The sequence below is a fragment of the Cyprinodon tularosa genome, unplaced genomic scaffold (genome assembly GCF_016077235.1).
Source record: "Cyprinodon tularosa strain WSP-4 unplaced genomic scaffold, ASM1607723v1 ctg247, whole genome shotgun sequence".
Classification (NCBI taxonomy): domain Eukaryota; kingdom Metazoa; phylum Chordata; class Actinopteri; order Cyprinodontiformes; family Cyprinodontidae; genus Cyprinodon; species Cyprinodon tularosa.
Window position 1 is genome coordinate 842,873 of NW_024038917.1, and position 13,444 is coordinate 856,316.

Below are 13,444 nucleotides of genomic sequence, written 5' to 3' on the forward strand. Positions count from 1 at the left end.
ACATCTTTGTAAGACATGATTTCTAAAAGGTGTCAAAATCCCTTGAATTTCGAGATTACGCCTTTTTGTTGCATGTTCAGAGGCAAACTTCTATCTAGAGATATCTACATAGGTCAATGCTACTCAGAATTTAACTAAGTAAGTAAAAGTAAAAGGTACCTTAACAGAAACTAGCTTTGGCAATTGAAACGTCACAAACAAATAAAGTACTTAAGTTAAAGCGCTAAATAATGTTATATCTGAAAATAAGTGCAAAACACTGCGATGATCTGGCAAACTGTCCAGGATGGATGGATGGATGGATGGATTTTGTAGGATGACATGCATACACAGTAGGGCTGTTTGCCTTGGAAAAATAAATGTGCCTTCTGTTAGAATACAATGATATGTACGACGGAGTATTAGGGCCACACATGAAGAGAAAAAATATTTTTGCCATGACGAGATTAAACTCGACATGTCGACTTTAAAGTCGACATGTCGAGTTTAAACTCGCCATTTCGAGAATAAAGTTGAAATGTCTTGTTGAGTTTAATCTCGACGTGTCGACTTTAAACTCGCCCTGTCGACTTTAAACTCGCCATTTCGAGAATAAAGTTGATATATCGTGGCGACTTTAATCTCGACATTCCAAAGTTTGGAGAAAAGAGCAACCGCGCTCCACAGCTGCAGTCTGCGTTTTAAGAGTGAAGGTAGTCTTTGACGTGCTGCAACTGTATAACTGTATAATCATCACAGGAAGTACAATTTGACCAAATCATCTACACAAGGCATGTCTGATTCTGGATTCTGTGCATGTAACCTGTGCAGCGGTTGGCTCTCTTGAACTAATTTCAACTTTATTGTCGACACGTCGAGATTAAACTCAACATGACATTTCAACTTTATTCTCGAAATGTCGACTTTAAAGTCGACATGTCGAGTTTATTCTCGTCATGGCAAAAATATTTTTTCTCTTCATGTGGGGCCCTAATACTCCGTCGTAGATATGTATCCACTCTGTCTTTGAAAGAAAAAAAAAGTACACTTAACACAAGGTACACAAGGTACAAATAACACAAGGTACAAAAGGAGACCCAACAAATTTCACTATACTTAACAATAACTTAACCACTTATATGTATCTATCTATCTATCTATCTATCTATCTATCTATCTATCTATCTATCTATCTATCTATCTATCTATCTATCTATCTATCTATCTATCTATCTATCTATCTATCTATCTATCTATCTATCTAGATTCTAATTAATAATAAGAATTCTAGATCTAGATCTAGAATTATAGAAGCATATATATATATATATATATATATATATATATATATATATATATATATATATATATATATATATATATATATATATATAGCTCTCCAGGTTGTTGTGCTCCAAGTTTCTCCTGGTCATTTGCGTCTCTCAAGATTTGTTTGAAAGGTAATTGATCAGTTGGATTGAATCAGAGCACGCAGTCCTACCGATCTTAAAAAATTTGGGAGGCTGGAAATAAAAAAGGATGGTACGCATTACTGACACCTTCTGGTATGGAACAAGAGATACAAGGTCTATTTTTTCTGTGTACTGCTATAACCGTTAATCAGTTTTTTTTGGATGAACATTTTTTTATTTAGTTTTACTCTCAACTCTTCCTGCATAATGTTGAATTTTTCCAAATAATGTTTTTTTTTTTAATCCAGTGGATCCAAATCTTACTCTTGTTTTTTTTCCCCCTATCTATTTTCTTGTTCTTGTTTCTCATATCATCCTTAAATTTTAAGCAAAGACATGGATTAAAAGACACACAAGATAAAAGTGCAATTATTCTCAAATTTAATTCACTTTAATTAATTTTCTGCTTAAGATTTTTGAAGTATTTTTAGAATTATGTATAAAATATAGAATTATTTAAAAAATATATTTGGAGTTTTGTTTTATTTAGAGAAAAAAAAAGTAATAATAATGAAAATAAATAAGGATGAATGAGGATAAATAACAAGCAAGACAATAAATCCATATTCATCAGCTTTCATTTTTGAGATAAAGTTAACTTAAATTTAAATAAGTCAACAAAAAAAAACGTGAAATATTTATCAATAGTTAAAATACCCTTGAATTTATGTTGTGCTCAAAACAAGTGAGTTCTTCTGGCACTTAGGAATTTCATGTGTTTCAAATGTACACTGTATGCTCTTAAAAGCATAAGAAGTCCTAATCAAACAGATGCAAACGATAGATGGACAAAAGACAAAATGCCAGTTTTCACAGCAATGTTTACTTTTTACTGTATTCCCTCATTAGATAGTTTGAAATAAAGGTTATGTTATATTCATTCTTTTACATTAGTATCACTATTAATACAATGAACTTAAAAAAAAGAAAAGAAAAGGAAGAGCAATTCTGACTATAACTTCTACCTCAGGGTTTCAATGAAATGCTTTTATAGCAGATATCTTTGTTGAACATTAACTGTTAGAGGCAGAGGCCATAAGCATAGATGAATGGTTTAATAATGCATTACAAATGGTCCACATGGGGAAGATTCTGGAGACATCAGGTAGCTTCTCTGCTGATGTTTTTTCTCTAAAGTAATAGCTTTGCTTCATTTTAGGCTTTAATTATCCATACAAGCCTTGGAAGGGTGCCATGGCCCTATTCTATATTTTATGAACATCAATACATGAAACTAATGCTGTTGCGGCGGGTACATTTCAAAAGAACTTAGTAGCAGATCAGTAATTTCTGCCCTTAGTTTTGGAGGTACCAAGTGCCTACATTATCAGACTAAACTTTCCTTCAGCTACAGCAAGAAATATCTTTAAATATTACCTTAATCTTGTGGCTTGGGGTTTTTAAGTGCTTTCTGAGCACAGTATTAAATATTTAAATGTCAAATTCATGAGCTTTGGGTAGATTTATGGTTTAACTCCCACTGTAATATTGGAACAAATTGAATATTCACACAATGTTCTTTAAGTAATAACGTTGTTGCGAAAAAAAGAGAAACGATGTAAACATGAATAATACAATGTAACACGGAGAGCCCCAAAAATGAAAAGATATTGAAAGCTAAGACAGAAAGACCATAAATAGCTATACTGTAGGAAGGAAGAAAACATTTTTTTATTTCTTTTTTGCTTTAGGGGGTTCACAACTATTCACAAACATGTAACGCTAATGGGTCAGTTTTGGTTTCACAAAGTGTAATAAAAAACTTTGTTGGGATTGATGGATAAATTGAGCTGTTCTGTTTGCTGTGTCTTTTATTTGTTGGTTAATTTATTTCTGTGCCTCTGTTTTTCATTCGTATCTCTGTTTATTTATGCTTCTTTGCCACCTCATTTTCCTTTTGATTTTATATTTCATATCATTCAAGCCTTTATTGGGTAGTTATGTTCTTCCTTTTTTTATCAATATTACTTGCCTGTTGTTCCTGGATCAATGAAAAATGGCTTCATTCACTGGTCATTTTCCTATAGAAGTTTTAAAGATGTTAATACGTAACAGTATTCAAAAATAAACAGTAGTGTTTTTTTTGTTTAGTTTTTTATCAGTTTCTTTGAATTTTTCAAGAGAGTTAATTTCCATCGGGTTCATATACTTTATGGATAGAAAACATGGACCCATTAAGATTACTCTGACCTAACAGGTACTTTTATATCTACAGATCCTGTGTTTTACACAGATCAACCATTTTATAACACTTGCTTAGAAAACCCAGACTTTAACACCATATCTTGAATTAAGTAAAGCAAATCATGTCAAGTGGTGATTATTAGGTTTCACCTTGCTTACTTAATGTCACTAATGCAAGACAGGCTCAACTAATCACTGTTGCGGTGTACATAAGCAGACCGTGCAGTCAATCAAAAGGTTTACCTAGAAACCATGGTGAAACATGATTGTGCACCATATATTACTGCAGCACCCTCTGATACAAGCCGTTCAGCTGTTCAGAAATTTAATTAAGAAATAAAAGTGAAATATTCTTGTCATCAATTAAATCTGGGACAGGGGATGGCAGGCTACTGCTGATAGATTGAATGTGCAAATTGTCATCTTTTTCATCAAACAGATTATTTCAAGAGACATACTAAAATTGAATGTGGTGTTTAACCAGTGTTAACTTTGACAACTTTTTAAATGTGTGTTCTTATGAAAATATAAATAAATATGTATTTAATAAAATAGTTTCCCCATGTTATTCTAGTTTGATCATAGTTATAGTTTTAGTCCCATTAATTGTTTTTTAAATTCAGATTTAATCCAATTTTCATCAACAAGAATCTTTCTTGGACAAAAAAAAAAATAAAAAAAAAGTATATTCCAGTTGACAAAATTAACGGCTTTCCCCCACATTTGACTATTTCAGTAACACAAGTGGTGAAATATGCAATATATTCAGTCACTGAAGTAACAGGATACGCTAAGAGCTCACCTTTGCACTTCAGCTCTCTCATCCATAACCACCTCTATAAATGGACAGGCCATTTCTGACACATATGCATGAGAGTGAGGGGGGCTTCTATAGGCTATGGCAATGTTGTTTTTTGTTTTTCACAAATTATTAATATATTTTATTTGATTTATACATTTCATAATTGTGCACATATTTTATTGCACAACATTCATTTCCTGATATGTAACCTATACTGTAGCTTGTTCCCCTTTTTGAAGTCGCCATGCATTTGGGTGAAATGATTGCACTAAATCCTTCTATGACACTTACTCTTCCATCTAGTACCAAATTCAACAAAAAAGACACTTTAGTGTGTTTTTCCCTGAAAGCCCCAGGAGCTCCCAGGTAATAGGAATCCTGGTAAAATCATCACAGTGCTTTGATATTACTCTTGAAATTGTGCAACAATCAGCCTAAGATAAACTGCACTACACATTCAGTCTAGCAGGTGGCGTTAATGCAGTCCTATACAGTAACTGGCCCTGCCTTTAACGTTCCTCCAGTGTCGACCTGCTATAAGAAAATCCCAAAGCTCCAAAAGTTTGACATTTAATTGTCTATGAACCTGCATCTGGCCATAGTTACTTATTAGCTGTATGATTCATTTAAAGATAATCACTAAAAAATAATTTATAGTTATTTTCTTTTATTATAACAACCAGCTACATCTACACAAACAGAACACCTTTTTCATGAAATTTATATAAATATTCATAAAAAAAGCTTTACATGAAAAACCGGATTTATATATATATATATATATATATATATATATATATATATATATATATATATATAACTGTGAAAAAATTTTTTGAAAACATTTAATACATACTTTGGCTACAATGACAAACCTTATGACAAAACATCACATTTTACATTCTGGCACTCACAGTTTTTTTTACAAAATATTTAATGAATTTAATAATAAGAACATATTTAAAGTACAATTATAATCTTGATCTATGCAGATCTTGCTGTGTACATTCCTGCTTAAGCTGTACTTTCCTGCTTAAAAACATATTTAAATGACTTGGTAACATTTTACCATATCCATAATTTATAAATAGTAAAGAGACTATTCTTTAATGATTAATAAATAGTTTATTAATGTGTTTTAATATTTTACAAACTGCACCTAAAACATTCAGAAAAGGTAATTAGGCCATATTGCCCTGCCATGTTGATTCAACCCTAAGCCATATCAGTGGACTTAATATCTGAATTTACCCCTATTTTTTAATTAACTTGCCCCTCTCACGTTGGACATACCCTTACCCTAACATTAGTGAGTGGTATATCTTAATAAATTATATATTCACCTTTTTTAAATGGATTATAAATGAAATAAACATTGATGAACTATCTGTTAGTCCATAATACATGGTCTCTTTACAATTTATGGTCATTAAAAAGTGTAACCAATAACTTTCTAAGGAACACCGACTGACTGCCTGATGTTAAAGCTGCGGTTAGCTGCAGACCACAGTCCGTATCCCAGCTCTGTAGGCATCTCACACTATCCTGAGCTCAGAAGTCTAACCAACCAATCAGCTATCTGGATTTGTCCCTAAATTAAATGAACCTCCACTCCAGGATCACACACAAACAATATTACTATTAGTTTGCATCAGAAAGGCATTGCAGATATAGGAATTTAGTTTAAGAAAAAAACATGATGTAAGGCCTTTTGTTGTTAGTGGCAAGCATCCAATTCAAAGACACATTACCTGAAGTGTTAAGGGGATGGAACACAATTTGATCTCCAAAACCTAAAAAAAGAGTCTTGGGAAATGTTAGAGGTTAAGAAAGCCCACTGCCAAAGGCATGACCAGCTTAACACAGCAATAAAGGGAGATAGCAGTTGTTTATCTGTGTGAGGATAACAAACAATTCTTTCTTTTTTGTCATAATTACATTGTTTACTTATGTTTACCTTGTAAAAAGCTTGTGTGACTTAATTAGTGAGGAATCTGTGTGGTAGTAAACTGTGTCGAAGGCAACGTGCTGGTGTGGTCTTTAAATATTAATAACCTAATTATACACATATAAAAGTGTCCTAAGGTATACCTTATACAATCACTCAGCTGCTTTTGTAATTGTAAAAGGCCTTGGACAGAACTTCACTTACAGCCAGCATGTCTGTGTCAAATGTCATTCCTTTTTTTGTGTGAAATATGGGCTTTAATGTTGACTTGTTTATTGCTTCATGGAAATAGCTTCACAAATTTGATGTGGAATTAAAAAGAAATGCTTGTTGTCTTGACATTATGTTTGCTGATCAGGCAAAATTTCTAACGTAGCCAGATAGGTAGTCAATTGCTGTAGTAACCAACTAGGCCTGTTTGTTTTACTGTACTGTCTTACTGTACAAAATAAGCCAGATTTATGAAACAAACCTCTGGAACTTTGCTTAAAAACTCCATCCTATTCTCATCAAGCCAAACAACTTAGACCCAGGTTGGGTCCCAACAGACTTCAGCAAATTCATTATTCCAAACAGACTTGATTACCTTTTGCATTTTCTTAGAAAGTAGTTTGCTAAAGGTTTGCTAAGGATGAGCCTTATGCTACCTTTTCCTTGGGTTATCATGCCTTGTTTGTCACAGTTCTAGTTGTTTAAACTTAATGATGTCTGTGAATTTAGATACTGGCAAATTTAGAACAGTACCTTTCTTTGTGCCATTTTGTGACTTACCAAGATCAATTCAATACCTTACTCTGCAAAATTTAACATAATAAAGAGACTTAGCGACCCCATTAATAACAAGTACATAAGCCCTTGGGTAGTTTATGAACACTCTTAGAGTTATTAAATAATATTTGGGATTGCAAAGAAAATTTACAATGAAATCATCTGAAAGAACTTTTGAAAAAAAAAATATAATAATAATTATCCCTGCTATGTAAACCGCTATTGAAATTCAAGTTACCCTAGAATGATGTTTAATAAATTGCTGTCAACTTATTTGCCGTGTCAAGTTATATGATGACTTGAGTACATAATGTGCATTTAATCTTTGAATTTTGAAATGTTTCTGATAGGTTACAACTGAAATATATCAGGTTACAAAAATTAAGATCACAAACAAAAAAATAAAACCTTTGGAGACCTCTTAATGTAATGTCTGTTTTTTAACAAAACAAACTTAAAAAGACCCTCTTTCAAGTTGATTCGTGTCAGACAAAGAATATGTTTTTTACCCTTCAGATATAACTAAACTTAACCTAAATATATGACAAAATAGGGAATTGAAAAGCAGAAAATTCAACAATTTAGCCAAAAATATATTGAGGTTGTCTTTTGTTTAGTGAACTTGTCAGTCTCTTACTCGGTTGCAGAAAAGTCCTTGTCAACTTACCTTTGTATAATTTACAACTTTACTGAAGTATTTTTGAGATGTTTTAGTAGTGTCTCTCTACAGAGGCATTGTGGATAATGATAACGCCACCTGTGTCCAAAACACAGAACTGCAACACACTTCTGCTCATTCTTGTAGCTCTCTCTCATACTTGACAAGGTTTTTACTTTAAACTTTTTCTCACATCCACCGAACAGCGCGGGAACCTCTGACCTGAAATAAATTCAGGAAAATAGGCTACAGGTTTATAAATGCATCAGTGCTGAACAGCTGAGGGTGTTATGAAGAGATATTTTATTTACAAAGGCTATTTTATCAAGATTTTTCTGTAAAAGTAAAACGTAATGTCTCTTTTAGACATTATCATTACCAAAGCCCTTCCCAGATTTAATAAGAGCAAAAATTTATTCACACAGTATCTAATTAGATAGTCAAATTAGATAACACAGTCAAATTAGATAACCAGTAAATTGTTTTACTTATTTTTTAAGATGCCGCAGTGGTGTACTTTGTATTTATTAAAATAATTCCCTATTGCTTATTTAACTTTGTGTGATAACTGGTAACATGGCCCAGTCTGTGGTTATTGGTTTTTTATGATTGAGGTTGAAATTTAATTAAGAACCTGATGATAAAGAATATTGTTTTTACTATGTTTTCATATATACTTTCTTTTTAACTTCCTATACTAACTTGACTTATATTGGAAAAAGATCAAAAGAAATTAGTAAATTCTTTTACAGAATAATACAGCCTTATGTCTTCAAATATATCTTGACTTTAAATGTATAACTACTTTTGAGACTTTACTTGAATAAACAGTTATACAAGTGACTAAATAAAGTTAATTAGTCTTTTCAACTTGTATAGGGATGTGTGCATGTTTCGTTTTGTAATCATTTTTCTTCTGTCTTCCTCAGGTTGTCAGGCAGTAATGTTCCCTCTCCGATCGTTAGCAACAAGAACTGGCTCCGACTGCATTTTGTGACCGATAGCAACCACCGTTACCGAGGTTTCAGTGCACATTATCAAGGTACGATGAGACCAAATCGTTTTACATTCTGACACAATCTGCATAACATGGCTGTTTTTGGGTTTTTTTTGCTTAAAAATATATTTCATTTCATGATCGTAATGAGTCTTTTCATCCCTTCGTTATCATTATTTTGCTTCATTTAGTATAGATTGAAATTCAGTCCTGAATTGACTGGAACCCAGTCATTCTTTTTTTCATCTCTCTGCCTCCTATCTCTCCTCCTTTTTTTCACTAAGATTTTTGTTTTCTCCAGAGTAAATCCTTAAAAGCATACAGTTATACTTTTCTTTGATGCATCTTATAAATGGTGAAAATAGTTGGAAATGTATTTGGCAACAGCAACGTCTCCCAACAGCGATAATGAGAAGTGAATTTGCTCTGTGCTGACCAGCTGGAACAGATAGTGTTTTTATTTACACTTCACTTGTAGTTTTTTCTTATTTCCTTTGCTTTCTGATTCAGTCTCAAATGGCCTCTTAAATCAGTGCAGTGCTTAAGTTTACACGGGAATGGATGGTGTCATAGCCTGTGGTGCCCATGCAACACACAAGGTGTGATCAAAATGCAGAATGGGAGAAGAATTACTGGAATCTGATTGAAAGCAGAGTTAGTAAAAGGAAATGTCACCTGGTAATAATAGCTTAGCCCCTTGCATACAGAACTTTCCTTAAGTTATTTCTATTTTGGTTGCAAATCTGCCATTTTTCAAGAGGTTTACAATATCTGGCTCTCCTACAGCTAAGCAGAAACAATCTATAGAGTTAGAAATTGACCTGTATGTGACTGCATCCACCTGAAACTCTCGTTTTACCTATTCCAATTTCTATAGTCTATGTATTTACTTTCACGAATGACTTTTCTATAATTTAATAAACCTGCCAACAGAAGTGTCAAAACAGTTGAAAGTACTGATTTCATTTAGTCTGTTATATAATGTGAGTGCCTATCTCCGTAGCACCATTTTCCTTAAACATCAGTGTATTTTTATTTTAGTGTGCTCACTCTCTCTCTTTATGTGTGTGTGTCTCTCTCTCTCTCTCTCTCTCTATAACACACACACACAAACAGTAATTATAACCTTTTGCTCATTTCTAAAGGCTGCTGCCAGCATCTTAATGTCTTTGGGCTTATATTAGTCTTCGCACATGTATAAGTCAAGTTCTCCTTCCTAATCTTCTCTGACATGAAAATTTGGTGCATGAGTAACCGGCTTTTGAAGTAGAAATTAGCAAGTAGAGAGATTGACACGAGCCAACTCAATCCTGAAATGGTGCTTAAAATGCTTGTAATCCAGAACCTATTTTACAGAAGACAGAAGCTTGAAGAAGCTTTTATCTCTAAACTTTTTTTTTCACAATTTTTAATGTGACAAACTCAAATAAGTGTTTTTTTATGTTTTTTTTTATTTTTTTTCATGTTGTCTAAATCATAAACGCAAAACAATAAGAAATTGTAAAAATAGAAATAAAATTATAGTATGTATAACTATTTGTTCTAAAATAAAAATCCACAAATTGTGGCCAGTATCTGAAGCTTTCAACATGTCACAGAGTACTTTCTGATCCATAAGCATCAAAATAGAAAAAAAAAAAAATTATGCCCCTGTAACTGAACGAAAACATGGCAGTCCACTATTGGCTGCATCTCACTAGTCAGAGATGCAACCAATAGTAATTTGAGTGGAGCTGCTGCGATCGTTATCTCAGATATAAGAATTTGTAGAGGAGTAACTTTTTATCATAAATTCCTCAACTCACACCTTTTTTTAAATAGAGTGACAAGAAGAAAGTTTGTCTTGAAAACAAGTCATAAGAACTCCTGCATACAGTAAGCTTCAAACCATGCAGTGGCAATGGCAGATATTCTGGAATAAGGTGCCTTGGACAGAAAAGAGCAAGGATGAGCTTTTGCCCACTTTGCAAAATGTTAGATAATGAAGGAAACTAAGGCTTTACTTCACCATCAAAGCACCATCCCCACCTAAACATTTGACGGTGGCAGCTGTAGAATATCTTTTCCTCAACAGAAAGGTGGAATTCTGGTCATAGTTTAAAGATAGATAAACAGAACTAAAACAGAAATTTTTTTAAGGTAGACTTGTTAGAGGCTGCAAAAACTTTAGACGAGGTTAGCAGTTCATCTTCCAGCAGGACATCAACAGGAGATCCAGGCATCCGGCCCCACATATGAAATACCAGAACAATATACCATGCCTGACAAGATCACAAGACAGGCAATGCAAAGGGGCCGCAAAAACAATCTATCTTCTCACAACAGGTTTCTAGATACTAGTAGAAAAGGAATGCATCTAATGTTATAACCAAGTGGCCTGTATAGTGTACAGAAACATCTATGAAGAATAGGACCTGGAGATCCCAAAGTCTAAATGGGAGCCACCTCCCAAGGTGGTGGAGATTGACAGAGGTCAGATCCTGAAGGAATTCTGGATACAAACAGACAAAATGATTGTGGCCAACCATCCGGACATTGTGATCATTGATAAGCAGCAGTGAACAGCTGTAGTGAATGATGTTGCCATCAAAAATGATGGAAAAATCAGGAAAAAAAGAACATGAGAGACTGGGAAATACTCAGGGCTCAGGGAAGAACTTGAGAGAGCCTGGAAGGTGAAGGCATGGTCATTGGAGCACTGGGGCAGTAAACCCCTCACTGTAAAAGTGCCTCTAACAGATACCTGGAGAAACATCAGACATCTCAGTCCAGAAAAGCACAGTACAAGGAACAGCTAAGATAGAGGACCAGAGCTCAAGGTGAATAAGGAACCCACTCCACACAGCCGTATGAGGGGTGGGTGACAGAGCAGGGTTTTTCAAAAACAAGCAAAAAAAACCCCACAAATAAATAATGGTATTCAGAATAGTCTTCCAGAAGTTTTAGAGACATAATTAATTATTCCCGAACCAAAACAAGAGGATAATGCTGTGCTCAGAAGGAGTGAGAGAAAATGTAATTAATACTGATTTGATTATCCATCTCATATCTTTCATTGAAGTGTTCTTGTCATGCTAAGTGGTGTGTAAACCATCCATGGATGAAATTTTGATTTCTTCAGGCTGTTTGACCATCCAATCACAGACCAGATTCAGTGGCGCATCAGATGTTTGTAAAGTGAGCTTCTCATGAGTGACAGCAGTACCAGCCAATCACGCAAGAAAAGACGGTGGGCCAATCAGAAGCTTATGGGCGGTCTAAACCCAGGAAAGTTGGCTACAGTTTGATCTGCGGTTTTCTGCTTGGTCCTAGTGCTTGACGAATGTCTGTGCACTGTACCGTAACATTGTTTTTGGACAGTAAAATGTGCAGGGGACCAAAACGGACATTTGAAAAAGTGCAGGGGACATTTACAATTCACACATTTTGTTTGCTTTAAATAGACCAGAGTTTGTTTGCACCTTTAGTCTGGACCCTAAAAATGAGAATAAAGTCAAATGAACTCTGGACTGAACCAAACAACCAGACATTGCTCTTCTTTTTGACGTGGTCCTGATGTGCTTCCAAACTGACTCTGGTGCAGTTCACTTCAAGTATGAATATAAACCGCCCATGGTCTAACCTAAATGCAGACAGCATACAGGTGCTGGTCATAAAATTAGAATATCATGAAAAAGTAGATTGATTTCAGTAATTCCATTTAAAAAGTGAAACTTGTATATTATATTCACACATTACATACAAACTCATATATTTCAGATGTTTATTTTGTTTAATTTTGATGATTACAAATGACAACAAATGAAAATCTCAAATTCATCATATCAGAAAATTAGAATATTGTGAAAAGGTTCAAAATTGATGGCCCCTGGTGCCACACTCTAATCAGCTAATTAACTCAAACCACCTGCAAAAGCCTTTAAATGGTCTTTCAGTCTAGTTCTATAGGCTACACAATCATGGGGAAGACTGCTGACTTGACAGTTGTCCAAAAGACGACCATCGACACCTTGCACAAGGAGGGCAAGACACAAAAGGTCATCGCTAAAGAGGCTGGCTGTTCACAGAGCTCAGTGTCCAAGCACATTAATAGAGAGGCGAAGGAAAGGAAAAGATGTGGTCGAAAAAAGTGTACAAGCAAGAGAGATAACCGCACCCTGGAGAGGATTGTGAAACAAAACCCATTCAAAAATGTGGGGGAGATTCACAAAGAGTGGACTGCAGCTGGAGTGAGTGCTTCAAGAACCACCACACACAGACGTATGAAAGACATGGGTTTCTGCTGTCGCATTCCTTGTGTCAAGCCACTCTTGAACCACAGACAGCGTCAGAAGCGTCTTGCCTGGGCTAAAGAGAAACAGGACTGGACTGCTGGTGAGTGGTCCAAAGTCATGTTCTCTGATGAAAGTAAATTTTGCATTTCCTTTGGAAATCAAGGTCCCAGAGTCTGGAGGAAAAGAAGAGAGGCACTTCATCCACGTTGCTTGAAGTCCAGTGTAAAGTTTCCACAGTCAGTGATGGTTTGGGGTGTCATGTCATCTGCTGGTGTTGGTCCATTGTGTTTTCTGAGGTCCAGGGTCAACGCAGCCACATACCAGGAAGTTTTAGAGCACTTCATGCTTCCTGCAGCTGACCA

General features: G+C 34.6%; 1 protein-coding gene across 1 annotated transcript in view; it reads left to right on the top strand.

Moving 5' to 3' along the window:
• Positions 1 to 13,444, top strand: part of csmd3b (CUB and Sushi multiple domains 3b) — a 536,357-nt gene that overhangs the window by 296,948 nt on the left and 225,965 nt on the right. Inside the window, exon 6 of the mRNA XM_038288005.1 lies at positions 8,741 to 8,853. Within this exon, the coding sequence (XP_038143933.1) occupies positions 8,741 to 8,853 (113 nt within the window). The remainder of the gene's footprint in view (positions 1 to 8,740; positions 8,854 to 13,444) is intronic.